The 18,580-nt window shown below is 46.8% G+C and overlaps 9 protein-coding genes across 9 annotated transcripts; 4 read left to right on the forward strand and 5 right to left on the reverse strand.

Annotated features, from left to right (window-relative positions):
- Positions 1 to 510: 510 nt before the first annotated feature.
- On the reverse strand, positions 511 to 1,984 carry N7484_000767 (uncharacterized protein; the record flags this gene model as incomplete). Its single annotated transcript, XM_057111187.1, has 3 exons — positions 511 to 1,380; positions 1,446 to 1,853; positions 1,901 to 1,984. 3 exons carry the CDS (start codon positions 1,982 to 1,984, stop codon positions 511 to 513), a joined length of 1,362 nt encoding a protein of 453 aa, XP_056975924.1.
- A 1,695-nt stretch (positions 1,985 to 3,679) lies between these two features.
- On the forward strand, positions 3,680 to 5,053 carry N7484_000768 (transcription factor domain-containing protein; the record flags this gene model as incomplete). The annotated part of the gene is made up of 6 exons (XM_057111188.1): positions 3,680 to 3,894; positions 3,928 to 3,947; positions 4,082 to 4,188; positions 4,246 to 4,408; positions 4,444 to 4,982; positions 5,039 to 5,053. Coding segments are annotated over 6 exons (1,059 nt in total), but the record flags the coding sequence as incomplete, so codon positions are not given.
- Positions 5,054 to 6,905: 1,852 nt separating this feature from the next.
- N7484_000769 (uncharacterized protein) lies at positions 6,906 to 7,498 on the forward strand (the record flags this gene model as incomplete). Its single annotated transcript, XM_057111189.1, has 3 exons — positions 6,906 to 7,094; positions 7,171 to 7,255; positions 7,317 to 7,498. The coding sequence occupies 3 exons, from the start codon at positions 6,906 to 6,908 to the stop codon at positions 7,496 to 7,498; spliced, it is 456 nt and encodes a 151-aa protein (XP_056975926.1).
- Positions 7,499 to 8,811: 1,313 nt separating this feature from the next.
- Positions 8,812 to 9,758, reverse strand: N7484_000770 (SDR family NAD(P)-dependent oxidoreductase; the record flags this gene model as incomplete). The annotated part of the gene is made up of 4 exons (XM_057111190.1): positions 8,812 to 9,083; positions 9,145 to 9,305; positions 9,360 to 9,629; positions 9,691 to 9,758. The coding sequence occupies 4 exons, from the start codon at positions 9,756 to 9,758 to the stop codon at positions 8,812 to 8,814; spliced, it is 771 nt and encodes a 256-aa protein (XP_056975927.1).
- A 662-nt stretch (positions 9,759 to 10,420) lies between these two features.
- On the forward strand, positions 10,421 to 11,248 carry N7484_000771 (uncharacterized protein; the record flags this gene model as incomplete). The annotated part of the gene is made up of 1 exon (XM_057111191.1): positions 10,421 to 11,248. The coding sequence occupies one exon, from the start codon at positions 10,421 to 10,423 to the stop codon at positions 11,246 to 11,248; it is 828 nt and encodes a 275-aa protein (XP_056975928.1).
- A 353-nt stretch (positions 11,249 to 11,601) lies between these two features.
- Positions 11,602 to 14,021, reverse strand: N7484_000772 (Zn(II)2Cys6 transcription factor; the record flags this gene model as incomplete). The annotated part of the gene is made up of 7 exons (XM_057111192.1): positions 11,602 to 12,024; positions 12,076 to 12,109; positions 12,163 to 12,436; positions 12,488 to 12,802; positions 12,857 to 13,296; positions 13,358 to 13,873; positions 13,963 to 14,021. The coding sequence occupies 7 exons, from the start codon at positions 14,019 to 14,021 to the stop codon at positions 11,602 to 11,604; spliced, it is 2,061 nt and encodes a 686-aa protein (XP_056975929.1).
- A 513-nt stretch (positions 14,022 to 14,534) lies between these two features.
- N7484_000773 (SDR family NAD(P)-dependent oxidoreductase) lies at positions 14,535 to 15,489 on the reverse strand (the record flags this gene model as incomplete). The annotated part of the gene is made up of 4 exons (XM_057111193.1): positions 14,535 to 14,728; positions 14,797 to 14,904; positions 14,965 to 15,351; positions 15,423 to 15,489. 4 exons carry the CDS (start codon positions 15,487 to 15,489, stop codon positions 14,535 to 14,537), a joined length of 756 nt encoding a protein of 251 aa, XP_056975930.1.
- Positions 15,490 to 15,886: 397 nt separating this feature from the next.
- N7484_000774 (uncharacterized protein) lies at positions 15,887 to 16,822 on the forward strand (the record flags this gene model as incomplete). The annotated part of the gene is made up of 5 exons (XM_057111194.1): positions 15,887 to 15,978; positions 16,081 to 16,364; positions 16,419 to 16,483; positions 16,540 to 16,601; positions 16,660 to 16,822. The coding sequence occupies 5 exons, from the start codon at positions 15,887 to 15,889 to the stop codon at positions 16,820 to 16,822; spliced, it is 666 nt and encodes a 221-aa protein (XP_056975931.1).
- A 524-nt stretch (positions 16,823 to 17,346) lies between these two features.
- On the reverse strand, positions 17,347 to 18,527 carry N7484_000775 (uncharacterized protein; the record flags this gene model as incomplete). The annotated part of the gene is made up of 4 exons (XM_057111195.1): positions 17,347 to 17,903; positions 17,979 to 18,211; positions 18,270 to 18,346; positions 18,408 to 18,527. The coding sequence occupies 4 exons, from the start codon at positions 18,525 to 18,527 to the stop codon at positions 17,347 to 17,349; spliced, it is 987 nt and encodes a 328-aa protein (XP_056975932.1).
- Positions 18,528 to 18,580: the final 53 nt, after the last annotated feature.

An 18,580-nucleotide genomic window follows, 5' to 3' on the forward strand; every position in this document is an offset into this window, starting at 1 on the left:
TTCCGTAGGGAGTTGCGGGGCGCGGCAACAGACCCTTTAACAGACGGAAGTTCCGACACATCCTCGTAGAAGCGATCCACTATCGATATAGGTGCGGAGGTCAACTCAATGAGAGGTCCAGTACCCATCGTCTTATGTGCGACAGTAGAAAATAATCGAAAACCAAAGACCTCCGATAGAGATGTAGACGTGGCAAAGGCCGAGATGGACTATCTCAACTAGCACGTCTTACGGTGGCACAGACATATCCCTGCCGTATTTGTATACTCAGCTGAGAAAACAAATTCAGCTTTAAACCAATTCTTGGTGTTTGAGCGTCATATATGGAAAGGGCTATTGAGGTTGCATTATTGGACAGTTTTAAGGGCCTTTGTGGGTACGAGTATATGGTATGTCACTACCAATCTTGCCAATCGTACTATTTGGCAATGCTAATGCCAGATACCTACATCATTTGGTCTTCCAGGCAGATTAAACTACATCAAAATAGCTGTGCCACGAATATCAAGATTAATCTGTCTTCAGCATCCGAATATTCACCGACTGTCTCCAAACAGCACCCTTCCAGAAAAGCAGCAGGCTAGGCGCATAAAACGCAACCAGAATAATCGCCTCGACCCCAAATCCTAGATCGTATCCCAGCGCCTCATTCAGGTTCGGACTCCAAAACGGAACAGTAAAGGCAATGACCTGACGAACGACATTGATAAACTGCAACACCGACCCGGAGTGCGCCGTGTAACTATCAACGCAATAAGTCTTGAACGGCGTGGTGACCAGCTGCAATCCAAAACTCGCAATTCCATGTCCCAGGCAGGGCCCGATCCAGTGCGTGCGATGCTTCAAGGTGAACCCGAAGATGAGAACGCCCACGACGGAGAAAACCAGCCCTGGCACTCCGACATAGAGGCGGGACTCAAGACGTGCTGACCGACCAGTCTTGGCTGCTAATCGACGCTCGCGGTTCATTGTCCAATCGCTGCCTGGTCCAGCAAGGCGCTCGCCGAGTGCGACGCCGACCAGCGAGCCGAGAAAAAACAGGCCTTGCTGGATTGCGCCAAAGTTGTAGACCTCTTTCAACGCGAGCGGAATGATAGCAGTCATTCCGGGGGAGATGATCCCGAAGGTGATGCCGTAGGCGACCACAATTAGGAAAGCAGGTGGAGACTGAATAAAGAGGAGGGGCTCGAGGAAGGAGCGCACCCTGAGTCGCCCAGGAAGACGTTTGGGTAGGATGAGGTACTCTCTTGGGTGGAAGGCACCCAGGCCGTTGAGCCGTCGGTGCTCAACGGAAGTTTCCGGACAGGTGAAGACGTAGAATATGACCTGGGCAAAGTTGACGATGGCAACGAGCCACATGGCCCATTCCCAGCCTGCGCGCTGGACCACAGGCCCTCCGATGAGTCCGCCTAGGGGGGTCCAATTGCAATCATTTGTGTCCAGACGCCATTCTTGCTGCCTCGTTGTTCTGGCCGGAAGAGGTCCACGACAATGACACCGGGGATGATAAACCCAGATGAGATGCCAATGGCTTGAAATAAGCGTGCTGTGAGATGCGTGCCGTATGTCTTTGTGAAACCGGCGCCTAATGCGGCGATGCTAGACAGTAGCATACTGCCGATCAATACGGGGCGGCGACCATAGGAGTTCAACAGAGGAGTCCAGAGAAATGGGCCCATGCCCAGGAAAAGGACCTGCACTGCAAGCGGATAGGTCGCCGTCTGGGGAGCGATGTTGAACTGGGACGCGAGAACTTCTGTAGCCGGGATCAAGATGGCAGCAGAGAAGCCCGGGCCTACGGCGTGCAGCCCGCATTGCAGTAATATGAGGTGTTTGCGATACCATGACCAACTCTAGGCTTGATCATTAGTCAAACCCTACGAAGTATGGATCAACTTACCGCTGGCGAGTTCTGATCGGCCTGGTCTAGGCCTGAAGGTAGCTCAATATGCTGAGTATCGTCTTCTTTTGCCTCCAATTCCATTTTGATGAGATTTAATTTAGCGAATGTTGACTGATCCGCAGCAAACTAGAACTCAGAACAAAACGAAGGTGCAAAGGCTATTTAAATGCTTTTTGCTCAGGGCGGAATAGCTCCTCCACTTGGCGGGGTCTGGGGAAGATACTCTGGGGAACTTCCGAACCCCCGGACGGCCCTAGCTGTCCGTAGCTAGGGTTCACCACTCAGCCAGTTCCGTCTGCCCAGATGGGGCTATTCGCTAGCTAGCTGACTATATCCTGCATCCAATGAGGTCCCCCACCAAAGCAGGGAATGCGGGGGTCATTCTGCCCTCTGTATATCAAATCTCAGACCTGCGGTTATCCCGTGCCGGTCCATGGCTGAACACCTTACCAATAGTCCTTGTCACCTATTTTCCTAACTATGTATCTCATCATGGTAATTCTTGACCTTATCGTATGTGAACTAATGTTCTCCCTGTATCGATACCTAGTCTCATCTCTACGCGCCATTCCGGGGCCTTTCTGGGCGCGCTTCACGAAGCTCTGGTATTGCTACCGCTCCGCACGAGTCGAACCGAACCGAACTTTTACCTGAGTTGATTTGAATCGAATTAACATTTAACAGAGCGATTCGAATTCGATCCGAGGTTCGCGAACTTTTTAAAAGCCTCATTTAGAATAGCCGCTTATTTAGACCTGTGCATCGCTAGACATCGCCAAAACCCATAAAGCCCAAAGCCCAACCCAACCCAACCCACAAAAGGGTCGGGTTTTGGGCCCGTTGCTCGGCCCATTCATGGGCCTTAGGCTTTGCCTTGGGCCCACTAGTATACAAACAAGACAAACATTTACTGATTTTAGTAAAAAAGCAAGATATGCAGTCTTTTTATGCATTTTTCTGTATTAGTCAGCAGATTTATGAGCGCCAAGACCAGTTTTATGCAAAGTTGGGCTTTGGGCCCGACTCTGGGCCCATTTTCAGGTTTTGGCGATGTCTAATTTTGCCGAGACGATCTCCAAGACTGGAAAGTTTTATAGTTCAGGCAGAATATACTAGTTCTAAAGGGGAAGGCGGTCGTACCCATAAGGGACAAACACATCCGCATTGCCGCTTGCACTTAAGGTCTTTAACTAGCGTGGAAGTTTCTCTAATGAATGCCCAATAGATCACATTGCTAAGTGACTAATGCCCGAGAATTCTCCTCGAAACCGGCCTGCGCCTCTACTACGGAAGCGGCCTTGGAGACCGAGATAGAGAGCATGCGACTCCGAAAAAGGTGTGCCCCGTGCTGTGAGACACTACTTGGATCTATTCTTACGACCCTTCTCCGGGCTCATTAGATCCAATGCGATGTAGAGTCTCCGCTGTGCAATTGGTATAAGCATCATAATATCGCCTGTACCTTTGATCGTATCCGGGGACAAACAGATATAGGGTACGGTTCTTGCTCGAGATGATATAGTTCTTGCGCTGCGCTTTGATTTTGAGATTTTTCTTCCTATTGCATAGTCTAGGTTTTCTAAACCTTCGAATCATCGCTTTATATAATCCATCATTATAACTATACTTGGCTAATTCGTGGCCAGGAACCGCGTAGCTTTTATACCACCCTGCACGAATAAAGAACTCGGCCCTAGTATAGGGTATGGGCCGTAAGATCTTCTCGGAGCTCTATCTCTCCCGACGTTAGACTTAACGTTGTCGTTGAGATAAGGAAATACTTTTCTGAATAACGTCACTTATCTGAAAGGACACCATGTATTCTTAGAAGAAGGCCAGAGATGGATTGAATCTCAGGTCGGCGAGAGCATCAACTTTGATAGGTTATTCTCCCTGGAACTGCAATGGTTGAGACCTTTCCGTTCGTATACAGAGCCCTGGAGAATCCACACTACCCCTCCAGAGCTTCCGAGTAGAGCCAAAGTGGAAAGGTACATCCGGATCTATGGCTTATCTTCTTAAAGCCTTGCTTTCCCTGTCATTAGTCAGTCAATGTTCGGGAAAACACTGGATCTCGCCTATAGCCTTCTCTACCCCTCCCCCCCGGCTCTGCCAGCGCTAAAGCATGCGTTTATGCCTTTCTCTCATTCGTATCCCTGTTTGGGTTCGACGACGTAGTTATTGGCGCTATGGACATTCAGTCCTACGCGTCGGCAGCGCAAAATTTTGTGACTCCGATGATTGAGGAGATGACTGTAGACGGACTTCAGTCATTGATCATGCTGGTGCGTATGATTCTTTAATATATATATCTCACATTTCTTATCTAATGAAGCTCTTAGGTGCAACTCCAATATTTCTTACGTGATCTTCGGTCGGCGGCAGCGACGTTGTCCATCGCCACACGCCTTATTTATACACTAGGTGCCCATACTATACCTATTAACATGGTCTCCGAAGCTTCCTTATTTTTTTACGACAAAAGCGACACCAGGTGCCATCTACGTGATCTCTTTGGCTTTGCTATTCATTCGATAAAGACATTTCCCTGAGGACAGGCCAGCCGCACTGTATAAATGATGCACATTGTGAGCTTACCTTATCCTCCGGTTATGTGCGGCTACACGACATCAATCTTCAACGTGGCTTGCCACAGATAGACAAGCACATGGTTCCTCTTTTTCCATGGGATCTACGTGTCTCGATACTTAAATCTAGAGTGCACCAAGATCTCTACACGGCGCACGCCCTCCAGCAGTCCGTATCTGAATTATCATCGAGCATTCACAGTCTTGATGAGGCGCTAGAACGATGGAGACATGCGCTTCCCGCAGATTTCCGACCTAACTTATACTTTTCACCGGAAACGCCAGTCAGCGCCAAAGTGAACACAATGGAGGTTATACTGAGGCTCAGCTATTACCATTGCGTGACCGCCATCCACGAAGCAAATAGCAGGTGCCAAATCTTAGGAAATGATCTTTCAGGATCGAGACTCGACGGCGTTGCGTCAAATATAAGTCTTCCCATTACCGCAAGTCGTTCAACATTATTATATCTCCAAAAGATATCGCCTGTGGTGAATCCGGAATGCTTTCGGTTTGAGTTCCCATTCTCTCTTTGGCTCACACATAGGTACGAAATAACTGACACTTGTCGCTCATACCAGCGTCGTTCTCTTTTACGCCATAACCGCTATCCTGACTCTTTTTTGTAATATAATTTCAAATCCCGGCGATCCGGACACAAGTTACGACGTGGAATTATTGCAGAATGTCCCAAGTCTGGTTCGCAGCATCCCCATCCGATAATTAACTTTCGGCGAAGTCGTTCACCTTCAATATCTCGACGGTTTTACAGCGGAATTCACGAGCATTTGTGTGCGTCCCATATTCAATTCACGGCAGAAGACATCCAGCTCGGGTTCTTAGTAAGGTACCGAGGAATTCATGTGTACCTTTATGTAGTCTGTCAAGCAGCACTCTAGGCTTCCTTAACGGAGCTCGGTTTCCTGTTCCGGCGGTGCATATATGACAGAAAGTTCAATAAGAAACATCGGCTTGGTTTACTACTGACTTTCAGCAGTTTGCAAGTTGAATTGAGCGATGTTGGGCATATTGGTCGACGTTAAGAATGGAAAATCCTCTTAAATTGGGCTATAATCTATTCAGCTCCAACACGGAACTTGCTATTTGGGAAGATGAGATACATTGGGCGCTGCAATATACAATCAAGCCATCTAGCACACAGGCTTGATGGCCTAAGGCCCTACCGGCATGCAGGAGGGAAGAAATCCAAAGCTGAAATCATCAAATTGATGCTTTTGGAATGAAAAAGGTCTAGGAGAGAGAGGAAGAAAGGAAGAAGGAGAAGAAGGTCTGGAGACCTTATATAGATGCTGGGAGGTCCTGTGATCATGACATGGCAAATCATGTTGTCCATCAACGCTCTCTATGAAATTCACTGTTACCGGGCGCTTGCTGAGCTAGATTGTCTGCCTCGATTGTTTGGATGCCCTGATACGGTAAAATTCCTCTCGCGAGAAAATTTACATCAACATATAAAGCATCATAAAAGCCATTAGATTCGAAAAACCATATAAGTCATTGTGCCCATGGTCTGACATATCCACTGCTTACCCTCATAGACCAGAACATTGGTACTCAAAAAAAGTCTTGGCAAAAGATATACTAAATCAGGCAGAAGTCAGGCATCAGTATTACTATTTTAGGAAAACGCGGGGCTATATCGGGGCGTGGATTTTATGGGGTGGGGTGAGCCCTGGAATTTAGAAATGGGGGCCCATTTGCCGGAGCCTAATGCTGATGGTCTACGCCTTGATTAGGTAGAAGATCCCTAATGTATTCGAAAAATATATTAGAACCCGACTACCATTTCCCTTGTCTGTATATTTGACCATAAGGGCATCTTGTGACGGGATAAGGGCAGCCTCGGGCCTAGCGGGGTATATCATCCGCAATCGTGTTCAAACGGTGCGCGCATAGATGACTTCAACGGTACCGCGACCGGATTAGGGAGCGAAGAAACCGGTTGAAAATTCTCTTTTAAACCCACGAACTCCTTGGCTCTGGCGGGTTCCCCACATCGCTGAATTTATTCTTGGCTCCACATTGAGAATTGTCAACAAAAGCTATAGCTCGTATTGAAAAATTGGCGGGGTCGCGGGGTGGATGTAACGCTATCCGGTGCGATGTCTTTGATGCGGAGTACCTGCAGTGGAGCTGATGCGCGCATGTCTCACCTGCTACTCATGTTCATTGGCCGTGGGATGGACCCTTGGGCGGTGGCCTGAAAATCCAAGACATGGAATGATGCTATGTCTTAGTTCTAAGGCCTCCCGGATGTATTCCCTCGGTACATCATTCATACTACCTGTGGCCCGAGCAGCAGACCTATATGAAGACCGCCAATTCCTTCCCTTGGGGGGAGGGAAAGAGATAATCCAAGCTTCTATTTCCAAACTAAAAGCGAAATACCTACCATGAAGACCTCCCTGATCATATCCGGTGCCCTCCTCGGCCTGGTCTCGGCCCAGAATGCCGTCGTGAACAACCACTGTGCCACCACCGTATATGTGCAATCTTTCCCGTACGATGGCAGCGCCCCCGGTCCTCTCACCGCTGTTCCCAAGGGGGGCACTTTCTCCGAGGAATTTAAAACATCTGGTTCGGTACGTTACTCCGCCCTATGCAGTCTGCGCAATACTCCTTATAGCAAGCGAAATTGACTGGAGATGGAATGTGCAGACCGTCAAGATCGCCAAGACAAAGACGCTGACTACGCCTCTCTTCTTTGGCTATTCGTTCTCATCCAACCCAGACTACGCGTACTGTGAGTGCACCCAATCTATCTGTCAGCTAAGATTCTTTTATTAACCGCATCCTTCTTCAAGATGAACTGAGCACAGAATGGGGCAACCCCTTCGCAGCGAATCCAAACTCGCTCAGTCCTGGGGATGGCTGTGAAGTCTTCGACTGCGCGGCGAATGATGCCGCCTGCTACAGTACCCCAGCTCACAAAAAGGTCTATGGGTGCCCCCAGCCAGTCAACCTGACTGCGGACCTGTGTCAGTAAATATGTCACTTACACTCTGTAATACGTGAGATTATGGAGATCTCTCTGTTTTCTTGTCCTTATTTCAACCCGTCGCAGTCTGTCTCAAGGGTAACTATGATGGAGAATGAGAAAGGCATTTGTCAAGATACTAGTAGTATGTGAGAGACTGTGAATAATCATAACGAAAGAAGAATCCAACACACAACTATAACACTAGTAGCACCTTATACTCCACCGCAATGCTAAGTAATGGTGAATTGCACGCCTAAAACCAGTTTAAGCGTTGATTTTTACCAAGATCTTACTCATTCTTATATCCCGGGTTTGAAAGCAAATCGTGCTCTTTGGCCCTGCCTCCAGAAGTGGGACTACTCTCCAGCCTACTACTGAACAACTCGCGGATCTTATCAGTACAGTCAACTCCCGCCTTTAGCACACCCTCCCATCCAAGGAAAATCGTGTGCCATAAGCGGGAGGTGCGATAAATGAGAGGATAACATAATATTTTTTAGGCTTCCATCGCATATCCTCTAAGGTCACCTAACGCGTCTCCTCGACTAAAATCCTGCCAAACTCGTTAATTAAGCTCTCAACCTAACGTATATGGCTTAGTGTGCGCTTTTCTTCGCTTCCAACCTATAGTAATATATCCTATAGATGACACATTACCTCAGAATCAGATAATATCTTAGGTGGTGGCCCGATTTCTTTAATATCTTGTGCTTCTAAGCTTTGCATAAGAAATATATATCTTGCCCATTAGTCCCATTTTTAACCATAATTGTATCTTCCTCTATTAGGTCTAAGAATTGATTTAATAGTATAATATCATTATAACCGAGCTTCTTATTGCTTGATTATATAGAACTAAAATCTCACTACTTAATCTAGGCTTGGAAACTAGGCAGCTGGTCTTAGTAGAGGTGGGGAAAGTATGGGTTTAAGGCACTCTGATTGGTTGATGGTGCTGATTAAGTAGATTACTCAGCAAAAAAGAGGTGTGCAAAATCTAGGTCAGGCACTTTATAAGCAACAATACCCATGACCATAGCAAGAGGAGTCAAGAAGTTAACTGGTTACAGAATTATTGCTGCAGCGGAAGAGGTTGTAGAGCTACACGTTCTGCATTCTTTGTTATGGGGTCATCCGACCAAGACTTTTAAATCGATATGAACACGACGATTATGAAAACTTCATAAATAGACGTCAAAGGCGTGAAGAAAAACAATGACTACTGCCTACTGTAGATATTTCATAACCACATCAACGCCATTTGGTAATCATGTTCTCAATCAATTCAAAACGATAAAGTATGACCCTACAGCTAATAATTAGCGCAATCCACCACCCACCACCAGGCTTTGACCCGTAGCGAATCCAGTCGTCGCAAACATAGTTACAGCATTCGCGACTTCGATTGGCGTGCATAATCTCCGCAAAGGAATAGAGTCTGTGAGGCCTGGCACGGTTGATTCATCAGGCAGCATACCTGTGCTGCCAACCATGGCAGGAGCCACATCATTCACAGAAATGTTAAATTCAGCAAGACGAGAGGAAAGGTTCCTCATCATTCCAATCGTTCCAGCTTTGGACGCAGCATAGTCTAGAACAAATATGTAAGTGCTTAGATCCTAGGTCGTATGTTGAAGTGCAGGATTACATACGGCAACCATTTAGTCCCGCTCCATAAGCAGCGATGGACGATATGAAAATAATTCTGCCCCAGCGCTGATCTCTCATTCCTTCGACGACACCCTTGACCAGCAAGAAAGAGGCAGTCAGGTTGATAGAGATCATCCGGTTGAATTCCTCGAGTGGTATATTCCTTTTCCTATATTAGCCTTCAGGCGCCTTGTATCACAGGAATGGGTATACTTACCAGACATCTTGGATTCTTTTTCCATATCCGGCATTGGAAATCAAAATATCAACAGGTCTTGCATGCTGCTGCTGAATTTCTTTAAATAATCCATCATAGTCCTTGGTATCTTCCAAATCAACTTTATGAATAGATACTATAATAGAATGCTTTGATATAATAGGGCCTAGAGACGAGACAAAGTCGCGAATCTTTTGCTCACTGGAAGAAAATGTAAGGGCAAGATGAACGCCCTGGCTTGCAAAGTCACGAGCGCACGCAGAGCCGATTCTAAGAGACAGTCGGTTAGGCTATCCTCCGACCTCATTATCCATGAATTGATTAGTCTCACCCTCCAGATGCACCAGTGATCAAAGCAAGTCGGCCTTTGGTGTCATTGAGATTGGCACCATCAGACATGATTGCTAGTAATTTCTAGGCTTGGAGCGTGAACGAGAACAGTCATATTGTAGCAAAATATATTCGCGTTTTCGTTGACTCATGTACGGCAGTAGATTGATTCGCTGTTGCTAATTGCCGACTAGGCAATGTCGGCGAACGATCAATTCCCTGCCAAATTTAGCCGGTGATCGTCTGATGACCATGGTGGTATCGGACCTCGGGAGTATCAATTCCCTGCTAAAGCCGCTTATGCGGAGATAGCCGGTAATCGTTCAATGATGCATCCGAATCACCCCAACCACTCTTCTTGCTGATGAAATTATCCGAATGCCCAGATGATGATAAACCAAGCTCTTTGAGAGACGTTTTCAAGTTCAGATCCAATTCCTCACAAATTTATTTACGGTCCCACATGCGGCCCCCGCTAAACCTATATCTGCCACAAGTCGTTCATAATCTTAACAATGGCAAGGGTAGTCAACACTTTGATTCAACAACACGGTGATGTCGCTTCAAAGCCGTCGCAAATATTTGGGCAAGGAGACATAATTCTTCGAATTGGGTACGATCTCTATCCTTTTAAAATCACCAACTGGGCTAATCTTCAGTTTTACAATAGAAACGGAGGTGCAGGTGAGCGAAGAGCCCCCTATGATTAAAACCATTAGATTGAGGGCACGATGTTAACAGCAAAAGGTGGTGTTGGACTAGTTGAGGCCCTTGCAAAAGACTACCTATCTTTCCGGGGCAATCTAGGCTCTATAGAATGGGTGTGCAACCATTCTCGAAATACTCAACTCGCTCTTTTAAGCGGTTTCGTCGATATCGCCCTTACATATGAGCGCGAGCAGGAGGAGATTGCTGTTTCTGAGAAATGGGCCGAAAGTGCAGGTTGTGTTTTCCACGACCACTTCTGCTTGGTAGGACCTAAAAATGACCCGGCCAACGTAGCTCAGGCCAAGTCTGTCGAAGAAGCTTTTGACAAAATTGCCGCATCGCATTCGTTGTTCTATAGTAGATCTGACGGCTCCGCAACTATGAGCAAGGAACGCGATATTTGGCGCCGGTGTCATCGGACTCCTTGGAACGAGAGATCAGAGTGGTATATTCAAACCAAGGACAACCCGGCCGATGCGGTAAGAAATGCCGCGGCTTCAGGAGCTTATCTGCTTAATGACCGGTCGACGCTTCTGAAGCAGGTTAGTCTTGGAACTGTTACCAACGTCACGGTATTTTTTGAGCCAACGGATCCTTTCCACCCACTCATGAATTCGTGTTACGCCCTGCACTCTCCACTTTCTATCTCATCTTCGAAGGAGATCGCCAAGTTCATTGAGTATCTGAAATCCGACCGTGGGCAAGACTTGATTGCGAGTTTTGGAGCAAATGAGGTCGGGGTCCCGCTCTTTGCACCTGTCAAACAAGGCTTCGCAGCAACAAGGTTAACTGGTGGGACTGTCATCAATGGTCGGTGGGTCTCAGATAGCCAGCGACTGGTGAAGCTTTAGACTTGCCTGGTTTAAGAGAAAGGCTACATTAGATCGGCTACTCCTCACATCATACAAATAGCGACAACAAACCTGGAATAAGACAGTTTTTCAAGACATGTACGCTAGAATCTGCTGCGATCCGAGATAGACGTCAAGATTAATTTCATTGCCGTGAGCCATGCATTTAATTGGAGACGAATACAAGAAGATTGTGGCTCCCCTCATTACCACACAAAAGAAAGGTGATGTATGTGAACTAGGGCAATAAGAAAGAAGAACGTCTACCTGCATTGTAGTAAGTGATGTGGATGAATGGATTAAACGCAATGATGATGGTATTAATGATGGTATCGCATGGCCAAAATTCCATTTCAGAAAACCCTAGAGAAGTCCTGACCGGCAAATCCATCTAAATCGTTCCAATTAATTGCTTCACGAAGTGGATTTGCCGAAGGTTGCATGTTGGGGAAATCATCACATCCATTCTGTGGAGGATCGCCCCAAACAAAGTTCCCAATTGCCTCCAGATCAAGCCACGAGAATGCGTCCTGTACGTTAGGTGTGAATTCTTGAATCCGGGGCGCTGGTCGAGTCTGATTTTCGAAGCCTGGGCTTGCATCGTTGATATCAAGACGCTGATCTGCTCGGTCCCAAAGGACTTCTAGCAAATAAGCATATCTCGCACAAATCTCCGATGATCGAGTAGTTCCCTTTCGGAGAGACTTGATCGTGTCGCTAATCAGCCTTCGGACACTGATTCGCTCAGGATTCGAAATGGCATTGAGGGTCCATATCTAGGCAGCAAGTGAGTGAAGAGCCAAGCAGCGACTCAGAGTATTGCTCACCTTGTAAAGAAACACGGCCGCGTTAACACAGTATCTTGCACTTGGTCAGCAAAGTCAAAACACAAGGATGCCGTAGGTCAATAGTACAAGGGAAATCGTATAGGGAACTTATTCAGATTGTCCGTCAACGAAATATAGTTATTCACAATCGTCAATAATGACTTGGCCGCATCGATCGACTCGTACATGAAGCGGGCTTCTGGAAGGGACCCGGGACCTTTGATGTGATCGGTCTCGCGATCAAGGCTGGATACATTAGGCGATAATGTCCGCAGGGTCGCTGCTTGAAAAGCGAAAGCGTTGGCATATAGCCTTAAATACTCATATGATAGCTGCATTAAAATTTTCACGTTGGGTGAACCTAGAAAAGAATTAGCCTTTAGACTAAACGAATGAAAGCCGCAAACATTACATGTCAATGATCCCCAAACACTGTTCCACGTTGCAATAGACCCTCGGAAATCATCCAAGCAGGCGGCATAATTTCCGAAGAGCATCATTGGAGTACTGGAATTCTGATTGCAGTAAAGCACTTCGTGTACATTGGTAAATATTTGCGTCAGCTCTAGTCTTGCTTGGAAAACACTAGAGAAGTCATCGTATGCTGGATTTTCGGACTCGATAACTGGGAACCCATGTCTACCATAAGCAATACTCGGCTCCAGACCACGACACGCGAAGGGCCGACCGATGCGTACTGAAATCTGACGATCCGATAGGTAGCATGCTGTAGATTAATCAGATATTTGCAGCTTCACAAGAAAGGAAATGATGTACAAACCGGCCCAAGCTAGACGTTCCCGAGATGCATTTGAGCCGCCCCGTCTCGGATCGGTCCGAAACACAGTTCTGTCAAGTTTGAGGGAATATGCCAATCGAACAGCGAGGCCAATATGCATCCATGCTGCCATGTCTTCCTGCCCACAGCCTAGGTTACTAGATTCGGGTAACCCACATTGAGGTTCCCACTCTGCCAGTAATAACAAGGCTTCCACTGCTTCGATCCCGCATTTCTTCCCTGCTACAATCCCTGAAATTAGTGTTTGCATGTACTGGGCGCATGTATCCAGGACATGCTCCCCATTAGGTATGTCTTTGGCGCCAATGGTGATCATCGCGGTCAAAAGATGGGGCTCTCGTCGGGCTGTTTCAGAGATGAATGCACTTTTCAAAGAATTTTCCGGTACGATGGGGTAGAATGGATGACAGGTGGTGGCGAAGCTGTCCGAGTTAGCATCATGTGAGCACTTTTTGAATACCTGCTCACTGCACGTGAACATACCATTCGAGAAGATTTAGTACCTGGGCCGGAGTCAAAATGCCAGAGCTGACCAGGTAGTAGTCAAACAAACCGTTTTCAGATGTCGTCCTGTATTGTCCCATGGGGTTATGTGAGGCTTCAGTGTCAACTGTAGCGGTCTTTGCAGCACCGCCAGCTATTTGACTAAGAATGTTGAGAGCATCTGAGGTGCTGTGTAGATCTGTGGAGGCAAAAGTATCGTCGAGACTGGCCCTTTCACGTATATCAACACCCTGGCCTGGTTGAGCAACATGTTCACGACCAGCTTGGGCATCCTGAGCCAAAGTAGCAGTTTCAGGTGACCAATAGGCCGACTCCTCCATCACCGAGAGCTCCTGTGGGCTTGCACTTGTCTGTTCAGCTGAATTCCGGTCCATCTCTAAGTCCCTCGCCTTTCGCCGTCGATACCCTCCGCGATTTGAAGTTGCGAGAACGCAGTCGACGCCAGCTTGAATGCATTTCTGACAAGGTGGCTTCAGAAGGTGGCCCGACTTTTCGCTGATAAATAAATGACTGTGAGTTCGAGGTCAAGCACTTATCATATCGGCCCCAGTAGCCGGTCCGGCTATTGAGTTCGCGAGACTTACAGTATGCATTTGGCTTTGTGTCTCCTGCAGCGCACACATGCCCGTGATATTCGCTTCATCGTATCTTGAGAAATCCTTCAAGCTCAACTTCCATTTGCGGAGGAGATGGTGAAGGCACGCAAGGGAGCCAGGTCATGACTCCGCAGTCAACCTCGGGCTAAGTATCACGTGACTCGCATCCTCAAAGTGTGGGGTAATAAGGTTCACAGGAGTTTTTACGACGTGATGTAGCTGTCACTCAAATCGCAAGTGAATACTATCTCGCAAGCAATTACCATTTAAGAGCCGTTTTATTTTTCTCGGAGGAGGGTTGAGTGTAGTCCAATTTGCATATATATACAAAGATCAAGGTGGCGCTGATTTCTACGAAGATCAGAGGAATCATCATATCACGCAGGAGGACTAGGCAAGCTATTGAACTAGCTTTATCAACTCTAAGGTCTAAATACCCATAATCCTATTTATTTCTAAGTATCAACATAATTCGATATTGTAGATTTTCATATGGGCTATCTCATTTTCTATATATTTAAATTCTGTATATCATGCCAGCTCTTCCTGTACATGGAGCCCTACTCTGCAATGCTCAAGCCTCCATCAATGACTAGGGTGTGGCCATTGATATAGCTTGCGGCAGGAGAGAGTAAGAAGATCACGCCATTGGCCAGCTCCTCAGCAGTTCCAGGTCGACCCGAGGGGTTGCGGTCCAGGTGCTTAGCAAAAAGCCCAGACTCAAGGAATTTTTCGTTGCGAGGGGTTCGGATCGCTGTTTGTAGCGCATAAATGATCAGTATAATAACCTACAATCAATGTTCATGGGATGAGTATACTCACGGCCTCCGGGAGCCACACAGTTCACACGAATATGGCCCTTTTGCTCACAGGCCAAATTCTTGGTATAGCCGACAATGCCAGCCTTTGCTGTCGAGTACCAAGTCCCACCTAAAGGAGACGGTCAACGGAAAATTTCGTATGCTAAGGTAGAGGAGATCCACGACTTACCACCGCCAAACACAGCACCCACAACAGATGAAATGTTCACTATACTGGCGCCAGCTGCGGGTTTCGTCTCAATGAATGCTCTTGTAATATGGTCAATCATGGCCATTGCTTCCATCATCTTTCCCATAAAGGCACTATTTTGACCAACGGCAACAGGACCGGCATTGTTGACCAGCATGTGAGGCTTGCCGATTGCGACGGTCTCCTCCATTGCCTTTTTCACAGCGGCTTCGTTGGCGATGTCGCAAATGATAGGATGGATCTGACCCGCCAGTTCCCCCGCCTGTTCCTTGGTTTTGAGCACGCCCTGCTCTGAGATATCCCAGCATGCAACGTGATAACCCTGCGCAGCAGCCACCAAGGCGGTCGCCATTCCGATTCCGGAGCCTAGTATAAATGCCTATGTTAGAAACAAGCTATATATGGTAGAAAGTCATATGGGAAAGTGCATTCCTTACCCGCTCCAGTCACGATCACAAGGGATCCCTTGGGGTGAGTCCATTTTTCGAACCAAGAAGACGCCATTTCGAGATTTCCGTGTAACGATAGCAAGGAGAGCTTGAGTAGATATTCCAAGATGCTGTGTAAGCGAGCAGTTTCAGTCAAAACAATTGCGTGTTGCCTGTTTCGCAGATGCTTTATATAAAGAGAAGTCAGATATCTTTCCGGCTAATCGATGACGGCTATTGTGAAAATTACCGGACCTGAACAATAGCCGCGTGCGGGATGCGGGGTAACCCCTCAAATGCCGAACATGGTCCGGCTTTTGATCCAATTGAAGTGGAACTTCATGCGCGCAATTCGTATAACGTATAAAAAGTCAATCCTTTGCTTTCAACCCCATAGCACCCAGGAGAGCTGTATATAGCTATTTCTCAGTCGCTGCTTGAAAACATCAACACTTGAAAACCTGTCTCTCAAGATGACTAGCTCATTGGAAGCTCGACTTGACGCCTTGGAAAGGGATATCAGGATAAACCGCGATGAACGAGCGATCGAAGAACTGATGTCCCGGTAAGTCATACCTTAACCCACGGGTTTTCTTCTCTGACAAGTTGAATTCTTCTCTTTGGAAAGTCATGCAATCAATCATGTTCAGAAAAACATGCATAACAGCATCCACTTCTTTGCCCTTGACGAGCCGGATGTATCCTTTGAAGTTGGTGACCGGGGCATTTTCAAAGGCAAGGATGCCATTACGAGCCTTTTTGTCAGTCAGTATGGCGCAGCTGTTCTAAAGGGCAACCTCCTAGTTCAATTGGTCACGACAGGCTCCGTACAGGTTGCGGGAGATGGAAAAACCGCGAAAGGCATGTGGCGCTGCCTTCACCTGGAAAGTGTCATGCCAGCGGATGGTAATGGAGAGCCGGATCCTATCTGGGCAAGCGGAGCCTATGCAGGTAACATGCACTAAGAAAATTCTCTCCACGTTACATCTCTAATCTCCTCGTTAGTTGATTTCATCCGAAAAGGAACCGAGTGGAAGATCTGGCACCTACATTGGTTCCGCACGATCAAGGTATATACACCTGCTCACCTTCCGATCGCGAACGTTTTCTCATCACCGTCTGACAGTGCTCACACTATGATGGATGGGTCCGAGACAAGAAGTGGCAATTTCCAGGTGCTCTGCCGAAGTAAGTCATCACATTTTGACCTACCATTATGGCAGACCTAATCTCCTTTGTGACTTAGTTCTCCTGAAATTGGTGCTACTACCTATCACAATCCCTACACTCCAGACAGTGTGCAAGACTCCATTCCACCTTGCCCGCTGCCGTATGAAAAGTACGATGGACAGGAATGGATGGTCACCGATCAAGCTGATCTTTGGAAAAAATATTCCCAGAGCATTTAGAAAGCCCTCTCTCTGCCTGGTACCTGTAGCTTTACTGCGATTACCTTTCGAATCAAGCAGAATAAGAACCCCTCCCGAATGGGAATGAAACATTCAAGTGTTAAAGATTTGTTCATTTCAATTTCAGCTATATAATATTCCAACTATATAATTAAATTGCTCGATATTCCACTTCATCAACGTGGAGATATGTCTGTACTTCAGTATCAAGCAAGCGACGATAGCTATGCGAAGTATTTATATCTCCCGGACATATAGTCGCTTCAGGTGGGAAATCCCATCGACGAATAAGGCTGAGGCTTTGCAAAGTACGGAGGTTTGGAGTGTACTAGCAATTACTAAGTACTATGGAAGAACTTGGACACTATCAAATCCAAGCACCCAAGGACAAAGAACCTAGCGCACATGTTGAATCACTAAACTTGAAGAAATTGATCAACATTTTTTGGATGTACTGAAGTATGGATAAATCTGTATAATATTTATTGATCGACTGATAGAGTGCATATTTGCTCGCCTATGGATTATATGAAGGCAGTGGTGTTCGCCGGGCTCGCGACCCCACCCTCAAGATGCAGTGGTGCCGAGGACAAAAAGAATTCATATCTCTTCTCGACTGCACAGGACCTCGCGATTTTCTCCGTATCAAACAACTCTCCAATCGGACATCCAAGTCCTGCCAGCAAATGTTCATGAAGCCAGCCGAACCCGCCTTCCGGGGGTGGTGTGGACTCAAAAGCAAGCTGGTCCCCTGCAACGGCAGCAATCTGGTTGTTCCACAGCCACTCAACAAAATCAGGCTGCTGTGAGAGACCAATGAACTGGTTTACCTTTTTAACACAAAGCTCGTGGTGCCTAGCAGTCGCCTCTGTTTCATTGTACCACTTCAACCATCCAGTACGGAACACCAGGATGTCACCTGGTCGAATCGTTGTTTTCTGGAATTTCAAGGTTTCAGTTACTTCAGCCAAAGTGATAGCCCGGCCGGAATGAACATCGACATTTTCGCCCTGACTTTCAGCCCAGGCACAAAAGTCAACTAGTATACCACGACCCGCAATCCCTCCGTTCTCAATCCATGCTTTTAGACGGCAGATTTCAACATTAGTTGGAAACTTTTTGAAAATTCAATAATCATTATTCCGGGGCGCCTTACCTTGAGTCCCTAGAAGATTGCTTGATTCGAAATCCTCTGAGGTATATCCGTTGTAATACTGACAACTCTGTCGAAACGCGAAATGTCGAAGCCCATCCCACTGACTGGTGGATTGAGTGTTGAAGCTCAGCGAATCATCCATTGAGGATGCATCTCTTTGATTTATAGTATGCACTGGAGGAGATCGCCCGCCAAATGCCGAAATCACAGGAGTAAAGAAGCCGATGGGTAGGCTTTTTTGCATCAAAATTTAGCATAAGTGGCTGTCGTTCAGATATAGGTGAAACATACTCAAGAGAAATTGATTGGCCCTTCAAAATTGTTTCTCTTGCAGCCTGGGCCTTTCGGTCATTTGTCAAAAAGTTAAGCTGGTGAGGTCATGGGGTTCAGTTTAGATTTTTTGATGGTCATATTCGATTTGGTGCTCACAGTCCCGAGTTGATCTTTCAAGCCTGAGTCCAAATGCAAGGAGTTGAAGTAGTCCCAGGAACAGCGGTAGCCTGGCAATATCTCCGGCAGATCGTAGTATTTAGGAGGTGATTCGGACATAATTTGAGGGCAAAGCCTAGAATAGACTTGAAAGGGCTAGAAGTCTTCACAGT

This window comes from Penicillium longicatenatum, assembly GCF_028827895.1.
Source record: "Penicillium longicatenatum strain IBT 33135 chromosome Unknown contig_1_segment0_segment0, whole genome shotgun sequence".
NCBI classification, from domain to species: Eukaryota; Fungi; Ascomycota; class Eurotiomycetes; order Eurotiales; family Aspergillaceae; genus Penicillium; species Penicillium longicatenatum.